General features: G+C 43.1%; 2 protein-coding genes across 5 annotated transcripts in view; one reads left to right on the forward strand and one right to left on the reverse strand.

Annotated features, from left to right (window-relative positions):
• LOC135910781 (RNA-binding protein Ro60) overlaps positions 1-12,419 on the reverse strand; it is a 49,079-nt gene extending 36,660 nt beyond the window's left edge. For all 4 annotated transcript variants that reach the window (XR_010567136.1, XR_010567134.1, XR_010567135.1 and 1 more), the window contains exons 1-4: positions 12,314-12,419; positions 6,841-7,172; positions 4,542-4,776; positions 52-287 (exon numbers count right to left, since the gene is read on the reverse strand). Coding sequence is in view for 1 of the 4 variants with exons in the window: in XM_065442876.1 (XP_065298948.1) it covers positions 52-287; positions 4,542-4,776; positions 6,841-7,161 (792 nt within the window). In the remaining 3 variants the exon portion in view is untranslated. The remainder of the gene's footprint in view (positions 1-51; positions 288-4,541; positions 4,777-6,840; positions 7,173-12,313) is intronic.
• Positions 12,420-12,590: 171 nt separating this feature from the next.
• LOC135910780 (uncharacterized) lies at positions 12,591-23,338 on the forward strand. The gene is made up of 5 exons (XM_065442875.2): positions 12,591-12,830; positions 15,219-15,332; positions 17,638-17,727; positions 18,540-18,916; positions 23,057-23,338. The coding sequence occupies exons 1-5, from the start codon at positions 12,659-12,661 to the stop codon at positions 23,276-23,278; spliced, it is 975 nt and encodes a 324-aa protein (XP_065298947.1). The 5' UTR covers positions 12,591-12,658; the 3' UTR covers positions 23,279-23,338.
• The last annotated feature ends 988 nt before the right edge of the window (positions 23,339-24,326 follow it).

The following is a 24,326-nucleotide window of genomic DNA, read 5'->3' on the forward strand; positions in this document are numbered from 1 at the left end:
AAATCCAGGTTTCACAGTAATAGCACCAAAGTGAAGGGTGATGACGCATACCTCCTTGGAGCGCAGCAGGTGTGAGGGCACATGCTCTAGGGTGAGCTGGTGTTCCTCCATGAGGCGGGCAGCCACCTGTTCATCTTTGGTGTGCCGCACCTCGTGCACTGCCTGCAGGTAGGCCAGGACATCCCGAGCCTCTTCTGCCACGCTGCCTCCTTCGGCTTCCTTCTCTTCCACCAGCTTGGTGGCCGCTGGAAGGCCATGCGTCAAGTAGCGGAGCAACACGGCGACACCTGCCAACATGCAACAGCATAAAACTTTATTGTTCGATTTCAACTGGCAGTTTGTAAACTATGCGAGCGCTAGCATGAACAGAAAGGGGATGCTGTTCATGCATAAGTAAATCAGTTCTGTGGAAGTCCATTAGGTGAAGGAAGCTTCGCGAAAGGGAAGAACTCATTCACTGGAAACTGAAAAGCTTTATTTCTGAAGTATTGTATGGGTTTCCCTTGTTGCTCCATGCTATTTTTGGGTACATGACCACTTTTAATACCTTTTAGCTTTTATTTTATTACTTTTTATGTACATGGAGAGCATCCATTTCTGCATGCTTATGTGGGTGTGTACAGGTAAACGCTCGTTAACTTGAACTCTGATACCTCGAAATACTGGTTAAATACAAATTTTTTTCCAGCAGGATATCAGCCCATGTGCTTCTCGCCTCTTATTTTGAAATTCTTTTGCATCAGACTCCAAGTAACTTGAAACCTTCGGAAATACCAGGGAAAAGGCAACGGGGTGGCATTGGCAACGTCATTTGCACTTGCTTTTCACCTGGTAGCAGCTCACTAGCTGAGCCAGAGGAAATGCGGAAAAGCACTTCCTCGCTTGTCTTTTTCCCTTCTTTCTGTCCATCACCGCTCGTCTGCACACTTGTTCAACTGTTTTGTTCCACTTTGCTGTGGCCTCACGCAGCAACGGTGAGCTGGGAGCTGAAGTTTGTTTCCCCCCTCTCATTTAGGATGCTTTTGAGCAGGCACCATCAGCACAACACTGTGCCCCAAAAAAGCCAGCATGTGAGCTCACAGCATTTACGCAAGACTGCAGCATAATAAGGATGCTCACCTCATGCTTGTGCCACAGTGAGGTGTAAATGCCGCATCATTTGTGGGCGTCAGCTAAAGACATGACAAATGTGCTGTTATGCGATTCAGTTTCAGTTTTGGAAGTGAATTTGCCTGGAATTCGTTGCGATGCAGAACATAGCAGAATCAACTTTTTGGATGTCTGGAAGCAAATATGTTCAGATGACTAGCTTCAAATCACGAAATATTGCGTTAGGACTTGCGCATTCTTTAAGTGCTATCAATTAGTCTGCCAAGGCATCTACAAGGAGCCGCCACGAAGTGAGCATGCACTTAAAATGTGAGTATGGTCTGACCTTTAAGTTTTGCGTGGATTGAGGCTAGTTGAGCATTCACGACTACTAGTCGAAATTGATGAGACCCGACAGCTATGACACCGATAAGAAGGGAGGCAAAAGTTTATTTCCTGCGCGGGCTTCCACAGTCCAATGTGAGCAGACGATAGTCGACTTCTTCCAGAAAAAAAAAAAATTATGGGTCTTTAGGTGCCAAAACCATGATCTGATTATGCAGCACACCGTAGTGGGGGACTCCGGAATAATTTGGACTACTTGGGTTTCTTTAACGAGCACCTAAATGTAAGCACACGGGCTTCTTCTGGAACTATGTCATTATTACCGAAATTTGAAAGCACATTTTTGCTTACTTAAGCCTACTTATTGAACTTCGTCAATAAAGACATACAGTAACACTAGGAAGAACTGCACTGATTGACGTCAGCTATTGGCCAATAGCAGCCACTATGGGAATCTGCTATATGATGCAATGAAGCATCGAGAAGAGAGTGAGGAGCAGGCTTGTGTTATAATGAGAGCGTTTGAGAAAAAGGTGGCTTTGCGCTCAGCTTGCAAGCTTTATGTGCTGCACACAACTGCAAAACTTGGCTGAGATGTTCACAGCAGCACATGCCATCTGTGGACAACATTTTTTCACCAAGCCCGAGGGGTGGTTTAGGGCCCCTTTGAGGCTTTTGGGGTCAAGCAGAAGGTTGATCAACTGGGAAAGGACATGATGAGCCAGAGCCCATCCCTCACTGGCATACTGAAGAAGCACTGTTTTCCAGCTTGGTCCTGGAAAGAGCCAAGGGCCACCTCTATGAGTAAAAGAGCAACCAAATGCACAACTCAGATTTTAAGGGCTCTGGCCCGTTCCTTTTGGTCTGCTTTCGTGGGTCGACGAGGCCCTGGATAAACTTATTGGGTAAGGCATTCTGGAGCCTGTCTGACATATTGAGTGGGCCACACCAATAGTCCTCGTAGTCAAGATGGATGGCAGTGCTAAAATAATTTGGGGAAACTAAAAGAGTAATCTGAATCTTGTCATCTGCTGGGACACCTACCCTTTGCCTATGCAAGAGGAACTGCTTGCAAAGCTGGCTGGCTGTTTCAAGTTCTCCAAGCTTGATTTTGACTAAGTGTACCAGCAGCTCATTGTTGACAAAGAAACGGCTCACCTTTTGACACTGTCAATGCACCGGGTACTCTTCCGAGTAACTTGCCTGCAGTTTCAAGCAGCTGTGGCTATTGCTATATTTTAGTGGTACATGGAAGAGCTGCTTCAGAGTCTCGAGGAGGTGCAAGACTATTTAAGTGACATCTCGTTTGGTGGCAAAGATGAAAAAGAGCATAATGGACGTCTTGAAGCAGTGATGAAGAGTATACAAGACGATGGTGTGTGACTGAATCAAGAGACTAAATGTGTCTTTGGCACGGATATGGTTGGGTGTCTTGGGTACAATATCAGCAGGGCAGGGATCCAGCGAACAGATGACAAGGTCAAGGTTCTGCATGAAGTACCAGAGTCACAGTGCAGAAAGGAACTGTAAGCTTTCTTTGGAGCTCTCAACTTCTGCAACAGATTCCTGCATGGAGCAGCACACAGCCTGGAACCCAGGCTGCTTGACAAGAATAGCAGATGGAAGTGGACAAAGCCAGAAGCAGAGGCTTTCAGCAGGCTAAGCAGCTTCTGCAGTCGTCAATAACCTCATAGGTTATTTGGGGGCAAGTTTAATTGAGTGCCTCTGATGCAGAGTAAGCCTCAGCTTAAATCACCCTGCACAGGACCTTTACTTGAATGGTGTTTTTTTTTTTTTTTGCTCACTTCCAAGTTACTTCTGCATTTTCACATGAAATAAGCTGCGTCTTCAGAAGGAGTAGAATTATCTAAAACGAAAACCTTTCTGACATGCAAAAATTGCCGGGGTTGCCGTTTACCCACCTCCACAAGGGTAACCCACTTCCCCCCTTATGTGCCGTGCATGAGCATTACTCTGTGACAATACTTCTTGCATAAAGTGCAAAGGATGAGTCATGTCCCATCTACATATTTAGGCGCACATTCTAAGTGCCAGTAACCAATCGTGTTTGTCCAATCAATTTTTACATTCTGGCGAGTTCTCCGTTTGGCTACTATGGGGCCTGTGGACTGTGTCTTGTAGAGATTGAAAAAAAATGACTGTTGCCAGTCGTGTGTGTCTGTCACCTCAGGCATGCACTTCTTCAAAAGCAGGCCTTGTTAATCTGAGGGCTCAGCAAATTGTGGATTTAATCCTGTATACAGGAGGCAAGTAACCGCTACAAAGCGGTGCATTGTCTGTTTAAAAGGTTGGAGCAATGCTGGCAATAAAGTTAGCAAAGAAATACACTTTTCTGGTACAAGGAGTGTCATGCCAGACTTTGCCTCATTCTGTGTTTTCAGATCTCTCAAATGAAAGCAGCATTATAATCCTCCAATATCACTTTTCAAGAACTCTGATTTCGCATTTGCAACCCTTCATCAACAAATGTTCGCTCTAAAAACGTACCTGTAGCATTGAGCGGTTGCAGTAGAAATGAAATCCTATCAACTCAAATTTCTAGTAGACATAAATGATTCTTGTCACTTCGTATTTTCAGACATAAGTTATGAATTCCCTGCCCCCATGGTATATATATTTCGAATCGGTAAAAGTATTGCTATACATAGGTGCAATTCAAAAAGAATTTCATTTTCTGAATGATCTTTAGGATCTTTTGGTGGTACTTAAAGGGTTAAAGAGATGACATCTCCCATCAAAGATGCTGATTTCTGCTCCGAGCATGTATAGCACACATTAGGTTCACCACAGAAACTGACACACAGGAGTTACATGACAAGCTCAATGTTTAGTAAATCCAGCTTGTGACAGCACATTGTTGCGGTGGAATAAGGTCAATCCAAGTTGGTGACAACTGCAGGCAAACAATTCACAAACCAACAAACCGAGAACTTGTACGTAACCTGTTACCTGCCTATTGCTAGTTAGTCAAAATGAGACAAGACCATGCTCTCTGAAACTTGAGTGCTCCATGGGATGTAGACCACCAAATTTGGCAAACGTTGCCCGTTTTTTGCTCATAAGAAAATGAAGGGCGAGCTGCATACCTGGCTTGTGTTGGGGTGGTCTAACATGTGCAAGCCGCAGCAGATCGGCATGCGTCCATCGGTGACGCCGCACTACACGTGTTGCCTGTGCCGCCAGCTGCCGGGCATTGCTGTACTCTCCAGCCGAGTACCAGTGGGCCACAGCTCGGCGGTGGGCACGGCCCCAGCCCGTTCCCTCGCTCACCTGCTCCAGGTAGCGGGTGACCGCAAAAAGCTGCGAAGGGCACTTGCAAATCTGCAGGTGAACAACTGGCCGTCAATGACCAGTCTGGGCTGCTTTGTGAGTACAGGGTAAGTAATAAGCTCATGACTGCAGCCTATGCGGTTCCATCACCACCTGCCATACCATTACTGTAGTAGTGGTGTTCTGTTGCCGAACAGAAAATCACACTTTTAGTTATCATATGCGATGGTCATGTTTCAGCAGCGGCGGGATATAAGAAGGCCGATGGGCTAAGATTTCACATGGCAGGTGGGCTATTCATATTCTCGTAAAGTTTCCTACAAAAATTAGAAAAGGGAACTCTGGCATCACATGGATTTGTTGAATTTTCATGCTAGTAACTTCACGCATTCTCGTGCTATTATTTATTATGTATTAGCTTTCGAAATTATTAGGCAATTGTATTCCTCTAAAAGCATAACAGCAATAAGTTTCTGCACGTATGCATAATTGTTTGATTCACGATTCATTGTATGTACAATGCAATGATTTGCTGAAAATGGTGAATTTGCGAAGTCATAAAGCTGTTTGAAGCAAGAAGAATAAAGTTCAGGCAAATCCACGTAACACACTACTCATTATTCTCATGCTGCCTAAACCAACACACTTGTAGCTCCCATAGACACTTGCATTCCCTTTAGCAACCTTTGTAAGAAATTCTATGGCTATTCTGCCATATTGTCGAATTATTCCATACTGTCAAGTTTGTCATTTTGCATAATATAGACAAGCATTCACTGACCAATTTTGTACACTCGGGTCCTTTTGCTAACCATGCCGAATTTTCTATTCAGTTTCTGTTCAGGCAGTGCTGGCACTATCTCCCAGCATGAATTGATGCATTTTTAGCAAATTTTAGCAAACATGAGATTTGCATGAGTATGAAAAAAAAGTAAAAAAAAAACAAACAAACAAAAGCTTTCGCAGATGTATGCCACTCTGAACCACTCATACAATCAAGACAGAAGCTGTATAAGAGAGTCCTCACACCTTCAGGTAATACTACAGGTCTGTTTTGCCAGTGCCCAAAAGCTACACAAGACTTTGCAAACCGGTTCTATATCTGCTGAAATTTCTTCATTACGCCCAAGATTTATGCTGCAGCAGCACTACCAATGCTGGCGTCTTGGAGTGCATTCTGAACACCTGCTCGATGCTTTTAGCAATGGCTCATCACCGGCATCAGCATCTGACTGCACATCTTCGCTGATGCAATGGTTGTATGGCCGCCTCTGGGCTCAGATGCAGGCTGCATCACTGGTCCTTTTTGATTGCCATTTGATAGTGACTGCAGGCTTTTGTTGGCTTTCACAGGTCCTTGCCGCTGCCACCGCTACCACACAAGAACCATTGTGGAATTAAACAGCTTCACTTGCATATGTTGCCATTCAATGAGAGTTGCTTCTACCTATTCCACCACTCAAACTTGCTGGTGAAAAGCCAATGCTGCTTTTGACGTTACTTTCTTTACATGTAACATGCAGTAAAAGGAGCAATAATTCTAATGTAATAGACAACAAAGTATCTATTTTTTAGACAAGAAGCAAATTTTATTTATTACAGCTGAATTATTTAGCTTAGCTTGGTTTGTGATCATTTTGGCAGACTGCAAGGTTATACTGTGAAGGTCTAAAATTAAATTATGGGCGTTTCTGTGACAGAACCACGGTCTGTTTATGAGGCAGATCATGTGAGGCAAGTGAGGCAAATCAAGTGAGGCAAATCATGGCCCCGCTTCTCATTTCTCCAGTAAAACCATCACAGTACTAGTACATAATTTTTGTTCTCATGTACGCATGCAGTTCCTTCTCTCTCATCTAAGCTTGGAACTACTGAAGAGGCTATTGAACCTTGAATTACCATCAGGCCAGCATACTGAGTATATGAAAACGTGTGAGTACCCCACCAGCTGCCAAATTCTAGTTGCGAGAACAACTTTATTTCTTTATCTACGGTGCTCCTTCACAGTAACAATGTAACAGAAACACACATACTGAAGCACTGGCAAGCTTGTTCTGACGCAGCTGCCTATGAACCCATGTTTGAAAGAACAAGGACTCTGCAGAGCGCACTTGCCTCCCTGAAAGCCAGGTAAGCAGCTGTCTTGGTTGGCCGGTGGTCCGAGGCTGCGCAGACTGCCAGTGAATAGGCTATGGCCTCCGGGCATGCTGCCTGCCACTGAGACTTCTGATTAGACTTCATAACGTGGAGCAGCTCCTCCATCACCATGTAGGCGTACGGTCCCTCAACCATTGAGTGAATTGTCGGTGCGGACTCGCTTGAAAACTTGGTGCCAGCTCCGCCCACTCCGCCAGCCTGGTAGCGGCTGCCTTCAAGGCCCGTGCGAAGGAAGCGCCGCAGCCGAATCAGGCTGTCACTGAGGTCCTTGGTGTCCATTGCAGGGAGACCTGTATGCAACAGTGAACATTCACCACGGGCTGCTTATCTTCGATGTGAACTGTAGGGCTGGACAGAGTTTTTTAAAAAGATTAACAGTTGAACCGCATTATAGCAAAGCCGAATATGACATGAAAATACATTCTTTATATATCTGACATATATTATAAACATACATTCACTACACAGTGATGTTGGTGAGAAATATTTTATACTTACTTTGTTATATCCGTGTTTGTTATATTGAGGTACGAATATTTCTACATCTCCTTCAGTCACATATTCTGATGAACTGTCAATAAAGGTGGCAAAGTTACATAATTCTATTCCAAGGAACTGCCAACTCTGTTGAAAGGAAGAGTGGTAGGATTGTCCTTTGTGCATTTTCATAATTGAGTACTCATAATTACATAACTGAGTACTCATAATTACAGAGGAATTAAACCTCGTTTTAGTGCACAGTAATTTATGCCACACTTCATCATAAAAGCCAATGATGCACAAGCTCAAAGAACATGCAAAAGCTAAATATGCAAAAGCTAAATATTTGCAACAAGTATTAATGATGAAGAAAAAAAAACTTGCTTCACCACTGCTCTGACAGAACATGGCATGCCGAACATTCCGTCAAACATGGTACTGTCATCAGTAATGTGGCCACATGTAGGAATACTCTGCACACTGCACTGAATTGAAACCACATTATGCAACCAAAAAATTCAATTTACTGACAGTTTCTCTAGTGAGTATTCAAACACATGTCAAAAGCAGAAATGCTTTAATGAGACAACTGCTAGACTGGGTTGAATGAACCTTGTCATGTTTGAGAGGAAAAGCTAAATTATAGTGACTCTATGAAACAAAATTTTTATTTAGTGCCAGAAATTCTTGACAAAAAATTTCCAAACAATGGTAAGTTAAAAAAAAAAATGGAAATCTGTACCAAGAACCGATATCGCAGCTCTGTAAACTGCATTTGTTAGAGCAGGGATTCCCAAACATTTTGGACTTAGGGAAATCCGCCTGCCTTCCTGGAGTTGCACGAACTGTGCAAATAATGTACAAGCAAAGCCTAGCATTGCAACAAAGCTAAAAAAGCAATACATACCACTGTGCAAATTTTAGAAGAAAAAAGAAATACTTCTAAGGTTGGTAGTGTACTCCAGGTACTGACACTTATACAATTAAAAGACAGAAACAAGTATTGTGCACTAGGTGGTACTTAACCCGATGACAAAATAAACAACAGCTAGTTATCATGATAATGTACATACACAGTCATAGCAAAGATACTCAGCTATAAAATTTCATTGCACAACCGTTTAAAAACTTCACTATGAATTCAGTTATCTCAAGCAAATCTGCAGTACCAAATTTATTAGTACAGTACCATAATGGTACAATAGATGAGCATATCTTTAGCTCAATATAAAAGCAAAAAAAGAAGCTAAATATGAGTAATCTGTGCAGTATAGTGAAAAACAATTTACAGTGGAAATATAATGTGACATTTATGTTTATGTAGTGTTGTTAAGAGGTCATGCTGGATGTTCATGGAACAAAACTGCCACTTCAATTTATTTGGGCTTTTTATACCTGCAAGTGCCAGTAGTCATTGACCCCATATGTTATTATATAGAGTAAAGTTGCAAAAATTACTTGCACTCTATGAATCAAGGCAATCTTATTCATGTCAGTATTGAGGTAGGAATTCTAAAAGATGTATACATAGAAAGAAGTCCACTAATGAGGTACTAAATTTGGATCTCCAGTCCATGATAAGAATAAGTAATACAACAGTGCTAACACACAAAAATGTTAAATATAAAACCTTATTTAATATTGTCAAATTAAAGATGATGAAAACAAAATATATGGCTATAACTATATCAATAAAAAACATGAAAAGATTTCAGTAACTGAAAAGGCATCAACGCATGATACATGGAAAAAACCTGACGTATTTAAGTGTATCACGCAAACAGAGGGAAGCACAATGGCATGAAAAGTTCATTGGATTAGAAAGAAAATTATTCATATTTGCTCTCTAATTTAAGGTAGAATGGTATGTTCCAGAATGCTAAGGCTGAAGAATGTATTGGTCACCTGCCCTACTGGCTTGCTCTTCTTTGCTTGTAATGTGAAACAATGATTGAAAATTTGCAGAAGTGTTTGACATTACATGTGAACACTCACACATCAGCCAGCCATCGACAAAGCTTGTAGAACCTCTCTTGCTTTTCTTTTTTGAACGGCGAACTGCCCCCCCCCAAGTATACCTTGTCTTTCAACAAAATTTGCGCAATCAGGGTATGCTGTAATCCTGCTATGTATGACCCCAAACTCACTGACGGACATTATGCGAGAGGTATGGACATCTCTTTCACTTGCACTGACGAACACAGCAGCATTTCTATGCACTTGATGTCCTATCCTGAAAGATATTAAAGACATTAGAAATTCTGAATATGAAATTGAATCTTGAAACAAACTTTAACCAGCACAAAGAAAATGAGACGAAGGATGAGGAACGCAAAGAAACATACAAACATATGAATGCTTTTGAAACACTGAACTGAAACGCCTTTGTTTCAATTTAGGTGTGATTTTGAGAACTTGATATTAAAATTTTTTGAATATTTGGATAAAGCTGAATGTATGGGCTTACTGCCATTATTGCAGCCTGCTGATAACAGAAATGGGTCTGCACATATAAATCCATCAGCCACATCAAAAGTCTGCGATAAATCAACTACAAACAGTGCTCAGGTTTTTGCTTTTTTCTCACTTGCAAGCAGCTTACAGTAATAAAATTCTAATAAGTATTAAATCAAATAGGCACTCATACTGTACTGCCTGGCATTTCCAGATTTTCCCCCTTCCTTTTTAGAAGCAGGTAAACAAACAAGGTGAAGTATTTGCACTCTAAGGCAAGTTTCGATATGCTGCATTTATTGCAGCAGGAGTGAAAAACAATAGAGCAGTGGAGTTGGAGATTCTAAAAGATCAGCAATAGACTATTTGCAGCAACATTGATCACAAATTGAATTATACAAACTTCTACTATACACATATGCTAATATGTATAATCACATAGTAGCATGTGTTGCAGGTGCAGAATTTATGCAAATGGTTACTGGAGCCATGCTCATTTCAGCAAGATTCTGAGACAAGCATCAGCTCTGGAATGCTTATTAAAGCGTTCAGTAAAATAGATTGTTGTTACAAACATTTCCCAAGTCCTTCCTCGTACACTGGAGAACAAAATCATGAGGAACACTGATGTATTTATCATATAGCACATTTCAGAGACAAATATACTGAAATTCATGGATCCCAGGATACATGAGGATCCCTGCAACAGGGCTAAATGCATTGAGAACTGCTTGAACTTGACAGTCCCAACATGTGTCTTAATGTTACCAATGGAAAAGCCTATCAGTTAAACTATAAAAAGCATATTGCTATACGTAACACATCCTGAAATCGGCCACTGCTACTAATACTGCCCGTTTCTTCTACAATTTCTTCAATCCATGAAGAAATGTTTTGCGTGGTATCATCGAGGCAGCGATGATTGATAGTTTAGGGGATAACAGTGTGGTGTGTCCAAGCCATGGAATGCTTTTTCTTTGAAGGAATTGCAGTGCTTGCATCGTCATTGATTGTTGCGCTGGCTGCACTTTGATGATGTATGGCCACGGCATATCTTTATATTCCGCTCTGCAGTTCTCAATAAATTGTTGCAGGTTAGCGCTTGTGTGTCTCATGACTTCTTTTATTGTCCTCATCTGGTTGCGCGCTTTAAATAAAGTTTTTAGTCATGTCTTACCGACACGCCAAACAGCCACATTACTGTATGTATATGCTTCCTAATAGGTCACTGTAACATATAGTCACATTATTTACAAGATGTTTACATCCTGTTGAACGATCTCGGGTACAATTACCTTGGCATCATTGAACATTTGTCCTTTAGGATCACTTTTATTTAGGGGAGTGCTAATATTGCAAATTTTCAATATGAATCAACTATCTCTTGCTATTTGATTTGAGAATTCTGTGTCCGAAGTTGTCAATTGTTCATTTCTTATATGCGAGGTATAAAAACACTGACTGAAGTATTGAGGGAGAGATAATGATGGATATGACTGTTCTGAATGATTCCGCTGAAGAATAGGTGCGGTGGTTGCGCTGTAACACCAGTTACTGAGACAATTAACGCATATAAGTTTTTCACTATTTTTTTCATAGCATACTCCTGGACCGTGGTTATATCTACGTATAACGCGCCGAGATCCGCAAATATGGTTTTCGCGAGCGCAAAAAGTGACGCGCGCGATTTAAGAGAGCTGTAACGCTAGTTATATATATATATATATATATATATATATATATATATATATATATATATATATATATATATATATATATATATATATATATATATATATATATCGAAATTTCAGGCATGCAGGAAAGAATCTTCGGGCCTGTCGCGACCCTGAGCGAGGGCATTTGTTCCAACACAGCGGTCCTTCTAAGCGCCGACCAGGACCACGGGTTGTTGATGTCGAGCCCTGTCGAACATGGCACATACCCACGAAGGGGATTGGCTACGCAAGTAGAAAGTGGCCACAGCCTAATGACACACCCATGTTTCTTTTTTCGCTGTCACAAGCATGAGTGAAGCATGCCCGCATCACTTTTTCTTTCTTCCTGAAATAAAAAGCTAGATCGCACCGCGAACACCGAGAATTCAAGCTTGCAGCTCATTAAATGATCGCCAAAATCTATTTACAAAAAACAAAAAATAATAATGAAGAGAACGTGAGAGAGGAAGAATAACCGTGCTCGGCTCTGTGTGCGAAGCACGGCTTTCGTCGTCAGCTTCGTCCGCCAGCCATGGGAGACAACAAACATACGTAAACACAGAATCATTTATTTAGGCGTGTAAGTTCGCCGCGGCCAGAGAATACTCAATGACGAGGTTTCCACGATGACACGCACACGAAATGGGTTAGAGCTAGCGCCGTACGTCTCCCAACTCGTCGCAAGTTCTTGCCTCTCTGAAACGTGGCTACGCTTTGCCACGCCTGACCATCGCCCTCGATATGTCTCACCTTAAGAGATGACATATCCGCGTATTTACCTTGATGTTAGGCGTCGGGACGGCGCTCAGGCAGCAACAAGTGTTAGGGGAACCAGCCAGCGTAGGTCAGCCACACAGCTGACAAAAGGGACGGCCTTTAAATTTCGGACCGCAGCTAATTATAAACACTAAACATAAAAAAGCTGACCAAAAAACAAGAAAATACAAACTTCTAGTAATAAAAAATAAATAATGTATTTACAATTTGGATATTTATAGCGTTAATAAGACATTTTATATTTAATTATTAGTAACTTATCTGCGAGCCTATTGCAAGATGGCGCAGCCCATAGATTGAAGTTTACGCGTGGTGGTGATCCCCACGACGCCGTGATCGAACCTACCATGAACGAATCTGAGCGATCGCGTGATGATTCATTGCGCAGCCGACTGATGGCTGAGGACGATTACATGCTTCGGCTGATTGACACGGTGCCTCCGAAGTACTACTTTGACTCTGACACCGTGGAGGCATTGACCGAAGAGATCAACTCAAAAGTGGCTAACCGGGTACAAGGTAGTGTCTCGCTAGCGTGTGAGTTGTTGTGTTGCGATGTTTTTAAGGGTTTACCCCGGAGAAAACGTAAGCTGGTATCTTAGAAAAGCGCAGCCTTTTCGCATGCCCTGTCGTGTTTTCCTCACTTGCGGAGATGCTTGCTGTGCTGTCATCTTACAGCTCTCACGTTATTTACCGATCACGTTCTTGATGGAAAGTTGCTAAATTGACGCAAGTGCCATTACGAAATTCGACGTCTGGTTGCTAAGCTCCTGCAGTTTCACGCACTGAGCGTTTTTTTTATAACAGAACTCAGTGCTGTCACCTAAGCTTGCGACCAGTCGAACCGTTCTTCGGAGCGCACTTGTGAAATCGCACCTCCGTACGCCAATTGTCCGTATGATGTGGTCGAAGGGGTGAAATCAACGGAATACTTAAAGGGACACTAAAGCAGTTCAGGCTGATATTACATGTGAACACTCATCGGCAGGTCTGCCGCGATGGCTCATGGGTCTGCAGCTCACGTGTATGCCGCATCTCAGAGTCTTTGAAAATTCTATTTTCGTTAATTTCGCGAAAATAGATTGGTTGTTAGAAAAGCAACAACTAAGGTCATTGTTTAATTTTTTTTTTTTCAATTTCGCTCCGAAACTCCAACCCCGCTACGTCAGTGCGACGTCACTATGTCAAAGTGTTTTTCCGCATTTGGGCCGCGTAGGCTCAATAAATGTTTCCGAAACTTCCCATGTTAAATTTTTGGTTCCTTTAGTACACAATGCATACCAGTCCATTTTTATCTATAAATGATTACTTAGGCTCCAGCAGACGCCGTAAAAATCTGTGACGTCATGGCGAGTTCATGCGGGAACTTCGAGGTGGCGTCGCCACCTGTCTTTCCTTCTTGTGCCGTTTCTGGCCTACCAAGCCTCTTTTCGTGGTAACAGTGCCACTTTTGGTATTGTAGAAGGATAGTTTAGTAACACAGGTGAGATAATTTTTTCTATTTAGTGTCCCCTTAATATACAGCCGCTGAAACAAAACAGTGATTGCAGAAAATGAGTGGACAGATGGGGCATGGTCATCATCAGCAAGTACTTGTGACAACTTTATCAAGCTTCATTTCATATTATTACTTGTGTAGCCACACTGGACTGCCATGTGATAACCATAACACTTCAAATCGTGGGAAATTGATGAACTGCTTCCAAATTGTGACATGCTTCTAATGTCACAAAGACAGAAAAGCTGCCGTGAACAGCTGCAGCCGAACTGTCATGTATATTGATCATGGACTGTGCATTCCAAGTGCAACTAACTATGTTTTGCACACAAAAGAAAATATCTCAGTGCCATGATGAATTGATAGCATCCAAATGCGTGGAGCTACATCCCCATGCTATGTGAATTATGATCTGTGAGCAAGAAGAATGAGAGGAACTAAGGGGATCTATGTTTTGTTAGGTTTGTTAGTTAAAGCTGCATCAAACCAAAAGAAATGGAACCAGGCAAATAGAGGGAACTGTCCTTTTCAGTTGAAACATAGAAACAATAATGAAAAGGGAAAGAAAGGGAATTGAAATATAGCTTGGAGCATGCGGGAATCGAGCCCACATCTTCCACATTACACCTGCAATGCTCTACTACTGAACTATCATGGCCGCGATCCTCCTGTACATTTTCTTGGGTGTTGGTGTATGTGTACTAGATGTAGTCCTGTCAGTGTTAGCCAATGCTACTCACAGGCTTGGCAAAGGACATGGAACATCCTTTCTACTGCAGGCATCACATAGTACATGAACTTATTGGTCTGTATGTAACTGACCATGGGCCTCGTATACTACCCTGTGGAATTAAGGATGCCCACATTGAGTCAACAGAACATTTGTTTGCTAACTAGCCAAGCTGCAAAGGAATGAGCATGTGCTCATCTGACAAATTTGTTTCGCCTGCTGTGCTACTGCAATGGTACCACAATATTTCAAACCTGGATAATTCGTTATTCTAGTTAAACAAATCTCGACATTTTATTTGCTGTGCTGCATACATTGTATGTGCTCAATACAAATGAGGCTTTCAGTTTATTCGAACCATGTGTTTTTTGAGAACAGGTTGTGCCAATTAATCCACTTTCTGAGACCACCGACAATTCAAAGAGAAAAAAAAAATTCACACAGCAGTAGCTAAAATGAACAATGCTTCCGTACACAAATTTGTTTTTGTTTTTTGTAGAACTCCTGGTCTGCATCCTTTTGATCATGGTTGTGTATCTGTTTATGTAATGAGCCACAGATTTTGCATCGATCGTATCTCATTCAAATTTCGATTAACCAGTCTTTTAATAATTCAAACCAAGTCTTCTGATCCTCTGGAGCCTGAATTAATGCAAGAATTGACTGTGTTCCTTCCAAGGCTCGGGCGTCAAGAAGGCACACAAAATGGCACGGCTAGACCCGTGCCTTTTCCAGACTGTCAGCCAGCTACTGCAGGCTGGTGAACCGAAAAGCAAGAAACCCCGGAAGGCCAGTGAGTGACCAGTTACTCAGTGATATTGCAGAGCTTCTCCTTAAATTTGGAATGTTGCATGACATTTTGATTCTCTCTTGTTTGAAAATCTGGCATTGCATTTCAAGCAGGACGGCATATCCCTCTGACTATAGCCAACCATTGCGCAGTCTTTCATTCCTTTCTTTCAGGTGGTCTCAACTACAAAACATTTGAGGTGCGATCTTGTACGCGTTCCAAAATAGAACGGAGGCGGTCCGTTCCACCGAGCCGCACAAGATTGGTCAATTTGAACCGTGACGAACGCTATGACGTCAAATCTGACATGATATCTGCTGTCAATCATACCGTGTCGTCTGCTATCGTACGAACGGAACGAAACGGACTGCCTATTTCGTGACGTAAAGAACGGACCGCCTCCGTTCGATTTTCGAACGCGTACAAGATCGCACCCTTGGTGTCAGAAGTACAGCCCCCCCCTTCCCCTACATGTTCTGGAACATACACAGTGCTTAAAGTCAGGGAGGGCCCTCCCCCCACCCCCATTATTAAAAGGGGGGGGGGGGGGGGGCTCGTCCTCCACTAGGCAGGCCAATTGTAGCACTGCGGTACCCATTTGATAAGCGCTGGAGTTGATTTTACTACCAGTAGTGCCTTGTGTGAATCAGTTCTAATTTTTTGGTTAATGGTTTAACTGCGAATAATCAATTGATGTGGCAAGAGCAAAAACAGGAAAGGAAGCATTGTGGTACTGCTGCATGCATTTCCCCGAGGCACGGCACATGACAGTCACCAGCTTTGTTCCACTAAGAATCGTGCTACAGCATCTTCATGCTCAGTCGCCTGAGCATGAAGTTACCTGCTTGTGAATTAGTGAAGGTTCACCTTGGTTTCTTTAGGTTACCAGTTAATTATCATTCGTTTAGTTGTGCACAATGAGTGCTGTGGTATAACAACGACAAGCATTTTGTCTACTTTTGTAGGTGAGTAGGTGTGAAACCATAAAATATATTGTTGCAGTGCCTGAGGTTGTCAATGACGCAAAGCACCTAATGTTCTGTGTTGCAGCTACACTTATTTGCTTCGAGTTTACATATATGTAACCCTTTACTCTCCGAAATATTTCTGAAAAAAAAAGAAGAAAGTGTTTCTAAAGTGCTTGATTGGATCGGCACATTAAATAAATGCCCAAAATACACCCAGAATAATCTATTCATTTGCAGAACACGCATAAAAATTGCTTTAGGTGTAAAGAAAGTTGGCCTCACTGCATGGCTTGAAGTTGGCTGTTTCAGCGCCAATAAAGTAAACAAAAAGTGAATGTCCCAAACACAACTTCTGTGCCCTGTGACAGTTGTGACGAAACTGACTGAGACGTAGAATCACATTTAGTCATGTTCTTGCATCACATTACTCTGTTCTTGCGTCCCTCGTGTAGAAATTCACATAATCTCAAGTTTTGAAGAAGCGTTAAAGCTAGAGGCTACAACAAGCATTTGTTCGCTGCTGCTGCTGCCACTCTTCGTCATGCCATTCTTCCGACAGTGAGCTGGGACTGGCCTCTGCCGGAGTGAAGGCCGGTCCCCGGCTGAAATGTCAGTAAAATCCTGGTATTTTTCCTACGTCCTTCTATTCTTTGACCTGTTTTCCTGCTGGTTCTTGTGATTCAATGCAATATATATATAGCGTGCATGTGTGTGAGTGCGCTATATTTGTGGCTGCCCTACGAACCCCTCTTCCCTTCCCCCCCCCCCACACTGAAGGGAGAGTTTCAACCCTGGACAAACATAGTGAGAAATATACTTGCCACAATAACACTCACACCTCTAGCCCTGAAATGCTTGGGAACAAAAAGATTCTTTGCGTATCAATGTGAGGTGCTGCAGTGTAGGGCTGTGGATTGTGCAAAATGTGCCGTCAGTAACACATTCACACCATGCTTTATGCATCAAGTCATGCATTTCATGTAGACTAGTTCTTGGTGGCAACATAAAGTAGTAATTAACGTGAGTAATAAGCAGCTGAAAATTGCATTTGTTGTTTTGAGTCTGGGCATCTTCATGCAAAAGGAAAGGCTTTCTCATAATGAGAGATACAAGATGGCAGACCTTCGTGTGGCCCAGTATTCATGGCAGCATTTACTGAGATGCCCCTGCCCCACTTATGCAGCTCTCCATGATTCCCAAGATGTTTTTTGGTGTCTGTTCAGACTAATGCTAGTGTGAAGTTTCACCTCCTAAATATCTCTTCCTTTGTGGGTGACACCAAGTGCCTTTAGTTGAGGTGTGTGCCCTGATCAGTGTGTGCATACTCAACACTCTTGCAGAAGCGAGCCTGCACTCAGCTGCACTGGATCGGGCCAGTTCTCTGGATGAGCTCCGACAGCGGCTCAGCCGCAAGATTGAGACTCTAAGAGGTGAGGAGATCATTCTTGCTGCCATTGTGTGATGTTTAGGTTGGAAGAGAGGCTGTCCTAGAAATATCCTTAGGGTTGCACGTGGAGTCAGAAAGGCATAGAGCATGCAGTATGCCATCTCCTCCATGCCTTAAAAAGACAAACGTTGAATCAATTGAAGCTTAAACATTGAATCTATTGAAATCGAATTGGAACTATACTCATGTGGATTAAAAATGTAGTGTAATAAAATGTGTAGCCATGCTTCTACTCTGCTCAACAAATTAAGTGGACTATAATTTTAACTTTGAACACTTAGCATCTCAAACTGCAGTAAACATCTGACACTCAGATTATTGCTTGAGTTTCAGGGAATACATTATTCTTCAGGATGCACATAATGAAAAATGTCATTATCACAGCAACATTCACACTTGTGTAAAATGCTTGCCAATAAAAATATTCCCGGCATTTCAAAGAAGAGCACAAAGTGTAGTGCTAGCCATATGCTGTTATAATAGATTTCATTCATTGAGAACTGTACAGACTATTGAAAAAGCTAAAGGCCCATTGGTGATTGCTGGTGATGGCCAAATGGCCTTTACTTTGTCACGATAGGCTGTGCCTATGTGACTGGACGTGCTTGTGCTTTGTCCCATTTCTTGTGCTGTTTGGTTCTTACGTAGCATCATGTACCAACTAGCCCATCAGCAAACTCTCCTAAAGCTCACACTTGTTGCTTTGGTGAAAGCAGACACCCATGCTTTCATGAAACACACTTGTCGCTACTTGTATAAGTGCTTGAATTGTTAACACAGAGTTCATTGTCACAGGCAAAAGACCGGAAGGAGGGGAGCGCAAAGCCACCAAACAAGCTGCCAAGCCAACTGCCAAGCCGACCCAGAACAAGCGACACAAACCAACTCAAGATACCTTACCTGCTGCAAGCAGCAAGAAAGCAGGAAAGGCACCCCAGGCAGCGCCGGTCTTCAACCGCGACAGTCACATGGTGTACAGCAAGTTTGAGCTGGCTGGCTCAGCAGCAGGGACAGAAGCGCGTCCCAAAGTTGAGAAGAAGAAGCTCGTCCATCAACTGGAGATGAAGGCAGAAAAGATGAAGAACCTTGAGGAACTTGATCCGGAGCGTGCAAAAAAGGCTCAGGAGAAGCAGAAGTGGCACCGGGCCCTGGACAGGGCTGAAGGGATCAAGGTGGGTGGCTAAATGTTTGTTTTTTATAAAAAATATCAGTGATGTGAATATAGAATAACTTTATTTCCATCTACTTGATTTAGGAGGCTGCAAGTAAAAGCTGCTCCAGTAGAAGCAGCTTGATGAGGCCCGCAGCCCCCCCTACAGAATATTCGGCAACAACATACATGCAAACACATATGCATTATACATATATATACTCTCATGAACCCAAGTACTTGCATATACACATGCACACCCATACCCATATACATACAGAGCCACTGGTGACTAGATCAAAAATACCTAAGGTAGCTTGTGTAGTTCTCGTGGTGAATACAAATGAAATAAGAAGATGCTGCTGAGCATTACACACACACACACACGCATGCGTGCGCACACACACACACACGCATGCGTGCGCACACACACACACACACACACACACACACACACACACACACACACACACGCATTCATATACCCGTATATGCATACACACTCGTATGCATACCTACATATATACACACACATATACAGAAGCATATATACACACTTTATATACATACTAGTGGAAGTTGTTTCCATGTGCAGTTTTCTTAATCAAGTCACTTTCACCTCGATATATTGAACAGTGCGGTAATTGTGAAATAGTTAGATATAGCCAGAATTCTATATATAAAATCACGTAAGAAATGCATCAAAAACTTCTGGAAATCAATCAATCAGTGAAACAACATGTGCGCATTCGGTTGCACCGTGCACAATTGGCCTAGGCTGCGTCGACTTAGTTTGTCAAGTGCGCGGGGTCGACTATGCCGCATGAAATTAGCCTAGGCCGCACCTACTTCGTCCGCCGCGCAAAGTCGGCAAGGCCTCGGCCAGTCTTGCGCGGTGCAACCGAACAACGATCCCTGATCGCGCCCCAGTAGTGGCGCAGTAAATACTCATTTGAAGCTTCACGCAAAGTATTTATTTATTTGGCTGAAAGTAATGCAGCAGTGTAGCCTGTTTCTTATCAGCAGCCGCTTGCCTAAACACGGATTCCTCACATAATCAACCATCCACAAGCGATTTGCAGCTGCCAGCTACAGCACAGATAAAGTTGGGAGCGGGCATCGTCAGTACTTGTGGGATCAACTTGGCAGCGTCTTCGTTTGGACCCCTACTTCTGCTGCAATGCAAAACCAAATAAAACCTGCATATTAAAGTAAAACTGCAAAACCTGCATATTAACGCAAGTTTCTTTTCTGGATTTGGCTCTTCAAATTTGCTTCTGATGCTATATTTAGGTCCCAAAGTGTTTGAAGTCTTGTTTTTTATGCATAGAGTCGGTGGCAGTTTCAAATTGAAAACATTGTGGAGTGAGAGAAGCCTGTCATCACTGTCACTGAGCACAAAACTAGTGCCATTTTCTGACATGTTTGCCGTCGTCTTTTTTTCATGGCTGGCGGGGGGTAGCAAAACTAACAACGAATGAAGTGCATAGAGTCAGGCTGATGAAGGCTGCTGAAAGTAAAGGCTCACTGTGCACGCTGCACCATGTTCACATGCAACAGCCATGTACAGTGAACTTCCATGTGGCGCAGTCCAACTACAACATCAGAGACTGCATCACTCAGTTCCATCTTGAAGGGGTATACAGTAGTGTGATTAAAGGATGGGACATAAGAAAACACACAGGGACACACACAGCGCTGTGTGTGTCCCTGTTTGTCTTCTTATGTCCCATCTTTTAATCGCGCTACCGTACACCCCTTGAAGATGCATTACCAACAAGCGCACATTGCAACCCTCGTGAACTCAGTTCCAGTTACCACTTGCAGCAAAGGCCATTTTGAACTCATGTTTGCAATCCCAGAATTGCCCTTCATAATAGCATGTCTGGGTTCAAATTGTAAGTGGCCTTTTTCAGTATCTTCCAATAAAGGACAATTCTTGCGTTCTTTGTGAGCTGCTATGTTGGAAAGTTCGATGACATAAGTTGACAATGTTATTCACAGCCTAAATGGTTTAAGAGCAAACAATTAGCAGTTGTTTTGAGACCAAGTGTATGGTTTCAATGCCAGAGCCATAATAATAAGTAAAACAGTAAGATGAATGCTAGTTTCTTTGTTTAAAAATGTACATATTAACAGGGCATAGTGATGCATGCATTTACGTAAGCAACTGTGGCCTAGTTGTAGAGCGCCTGCCTCAACTGCAGGAGGTTGTGGGTTCGATTCCCTCTGCCGTTGGGCACCCACTGGTTCTCATATGGGCACCGGTGTGCCCTGGCCTGGCGTCCCTTTCAAAACCCTCGTGAGCAAAGAAGAAGGAGAGAGAAACAAATGTTTAGGCAGCTCTTATGGCAGCCATTTCCCATGTGGCGCCCCAAATGAACCTATTGAGCCTTCGGGTTGAGGACAAACACCCCTTTCCAAGCAGTGGGGCCCCATAATGGCCGAGCACCAGGCTGGGAGTGTACTTGTACCTATTTTACCGGCCGGTACCCAGGTGCAGCACTTGTCTCCCACAACTGAGGCAGATGTTCTTTAACAAGGCTGTCTTTGGTCAAAAGTTTTTCTTCCAACCGCTAGAGGCCACCACAGCAGTGGCCTCTAGCGGTAGAGCATCTGCTTCATATGCGGGCGATACAGAGTTAAAATCCTGGTGCTGCCGGAAACCCACCAGCTTTCTCCAATGGGTAGAGGCCTGGTACTCTACATTTGTGGGTGTTCAAATCTCGAATAGAGTGCCCACTAGAGATTTACGAGTTGTCTCTGGGCATCTGGTTGTCCAACCACAGACAGTCCTGTTGAAGAGTATCCGCCGCGTCTGTGGGAGGCAAGTGCTGCCACCGGCTACCTACCGGTAAAATAGGTACTACAAGCACGCTCCCAGCCTGATGCTCGGCCATTATGGGACCTCATGCCTTAGAAAGGCATGGTTGCCTCCAACTCGAACGCATGCCCACCTCAATAGGTGCATTTTGGGCGCCACATGGGAAATGGCTGCCACGGAAGCGGCCCAAACATCACTTTGTTTTCTTTTTCGTGCTCACGAGGGTTTCAATAGAAATTTTGTGCACAGGCTCCTTCCTCAAGTGCCCTGAAGAAAACCGAATGCCAGGCTGCAGTTCACCTGTGCCCCTTTCAGAACCAGTGGGTGCCCGGCAGAGGTGGGAATTGAACCCACAACCTCGTGCAGCCGAGGCAGGCGCTCTGCAACTAGGCCACGGCTGCGGCCTAGTTTTTTTGGCCTTCACTTTCTGTTGCCAATTTTAAACACATACTTTTTTCACATTTGACAGTGGTTTGCGGAAAAATATTTTGCATGCATGCTGTACGATTGTACATGGCTTACTTTCACAGTACAGAGCTGGCAAAGATAGCACTTTTCTTTTCCCATGTTTGAAAGCATCTTGCTGTCTTTCCTGACTCGGTTTGGCCTCTCCTTTGTCTTAGTTCATGATGCTTTAGCGTATTAAATACCTTTGTGGTACTCTGAACATTTTATTACAACCTTCAGAAATTATTTTAGGGTACAATAATGTAGACACCTAAATAGCCTATAACACTTGACTTCTGTGTATACAGTCCCAGCGAAACATCATGCAAAACTCATTTGAATGAGTAAAGTGTTTAAACATGCATGGGTGCATTTCAGTTGAATTAAATATTATTTACCTTAAAAATCAATTCATTGAACAATGTTCAACAAATGTAAAAAGGAATCAGACTTGTAGAGGCAGTCTGTGAGGGAGCAATACCTGGGCAATAAATATTACAGGTTATTATATTATGTCTGTCTGGTGCTTGAGACAAAACTGATGAGGCTTTGACTGAAGCAAAATGACACATAGACATTTAGCCTGTAGACACCAGCTTTTACGAATTGAACGGCTATGTAATAGCACAAGCAATGCTAGCATAAGGTGACTGCTTGTAGGTTTTGTGACTTTTTGGCTAAAAGCTGTACTACATATCATTTTTAGAAAACAATGTCATATTACATAGTTAAAAGTGCTGTTTTATCTTGGGTTGCATTCTTGCAAATACTGTATGCTATGGATGGACATTGTGGGTTAAAACTGTACAATTTAGCTGTTCAGTATGTCGGTCTGTATGGCACTGCTCCACCTATATCACGAACATCAAAGAGCTCTCTCTGCATTTGCAGGTGAGGGATGACCCTGCACTGCTAAAGGCATCGCTGAAACGGCACGAAAAGCGCCGGCAGCAGAGCCGCAAGAAGTGGGAGTCTCGCACCGAGCACGTCAAGCAACGTCAAGAAGAACGCCAGCAGAAACGTCGGGACAACATCAAGGCACGCAAGCAGGCCAAGCTTCAGACCAAGATGAAGCGACTAAAGAAAAAGGGGCACATAGTGCCAGGCTTCTGAGAAGATTAGGGGTTTTGGGGGTGCAATATACATTTCTAAAAAAATGACTGTCCTGAAGAATACTGTCTTTACTTTAGATTGGCTTGCTCATCACCCTTCTTCATGTCACACCGATGGATACGTGCTTGTCATGCTTTATTTAATTTCCACCACCCATTCAGGAATCTTGTAAATGAGCCAGGCACGTACCCAGGGGGGGGGGGGAGGCCCCCCCCCCCCCCGAAATCAAGTGGCATACCCCCCCCTCCCCACCCACGCCACCACTCCTCACACATTCCTGACGCGCTGCCAGATCAATGTTGAGACTTGGCAGCTGTTCATCGGTCAGCATTATGCTGCCTTTTTCACTCCTTTTAGATGGCGGTAGTTATCGGCATCTCTTGTAATGTGAAGGACAGTTTTGTCATAGATTCTGCACTCGCGCGATTAACTCGAGATGTGTTCAGTTGTCACCATCTATTCAACCATCACGCGCATAGCTGTTGCTTTTGTTAGTTCATCCTTCTTTGTTTAGGCTGATCCTGGGACCAGGAAAGGGATGTGGCTGTTACTCAGCTGGTCTGTACACTCATGGAACGAGTTGCGGCCGCGGAGAAAACGCCAATTGCATTTAGCTTTCCCTTTGCTTCATTATTTCCTTGAGTTACGGCTCGCCGCGACGCTGGCAGATGTCCGGAACCATATACACGTGATATGGGTTACATAAGGTGGGAAACAAAATAATGTGAAAGAGCGTCCATCATGAAACCCTGCAATAACCCTTAAGCCCATAAGCAAGATGACTGTCGCCTGTTACCTCGTCTGTTTTTCCCTAATTCTATAGCACTTTTCGTGCCAAATTGGAAAATGGAAATGAAAATCGCAAGGAGTTGAGAAATTAAGCGATCTACTAAGGGAGAGAGCCAAGGCAACAACCAAACTGCAAGCAAAAGCGAATGATACAAAATTTAACCGTTGTTTATGAGAATATTTATGGATCAACATCTTTTTATTTAGAAAGGAAACAGAGAAAACGCCGCCGGAAGTGGAGAACAATTACATGTTTTGA

Source organism: Dermacentor albipictus, chromosome 5 (assembly GCF_038994185.2).
Source record: "Dermacentor albipictus isolate Rhodes 1998 colony chromosome 5, USDA_Dalb.pri_finalv2, whole genome shotgun sequence".
Taxonomy (NCBI): Eukaryota; Metazoa; Arthropoda; class Arachnida; order Ixodida; family Ixodidae; genus Dermacentor; species Dermacentor albipictus.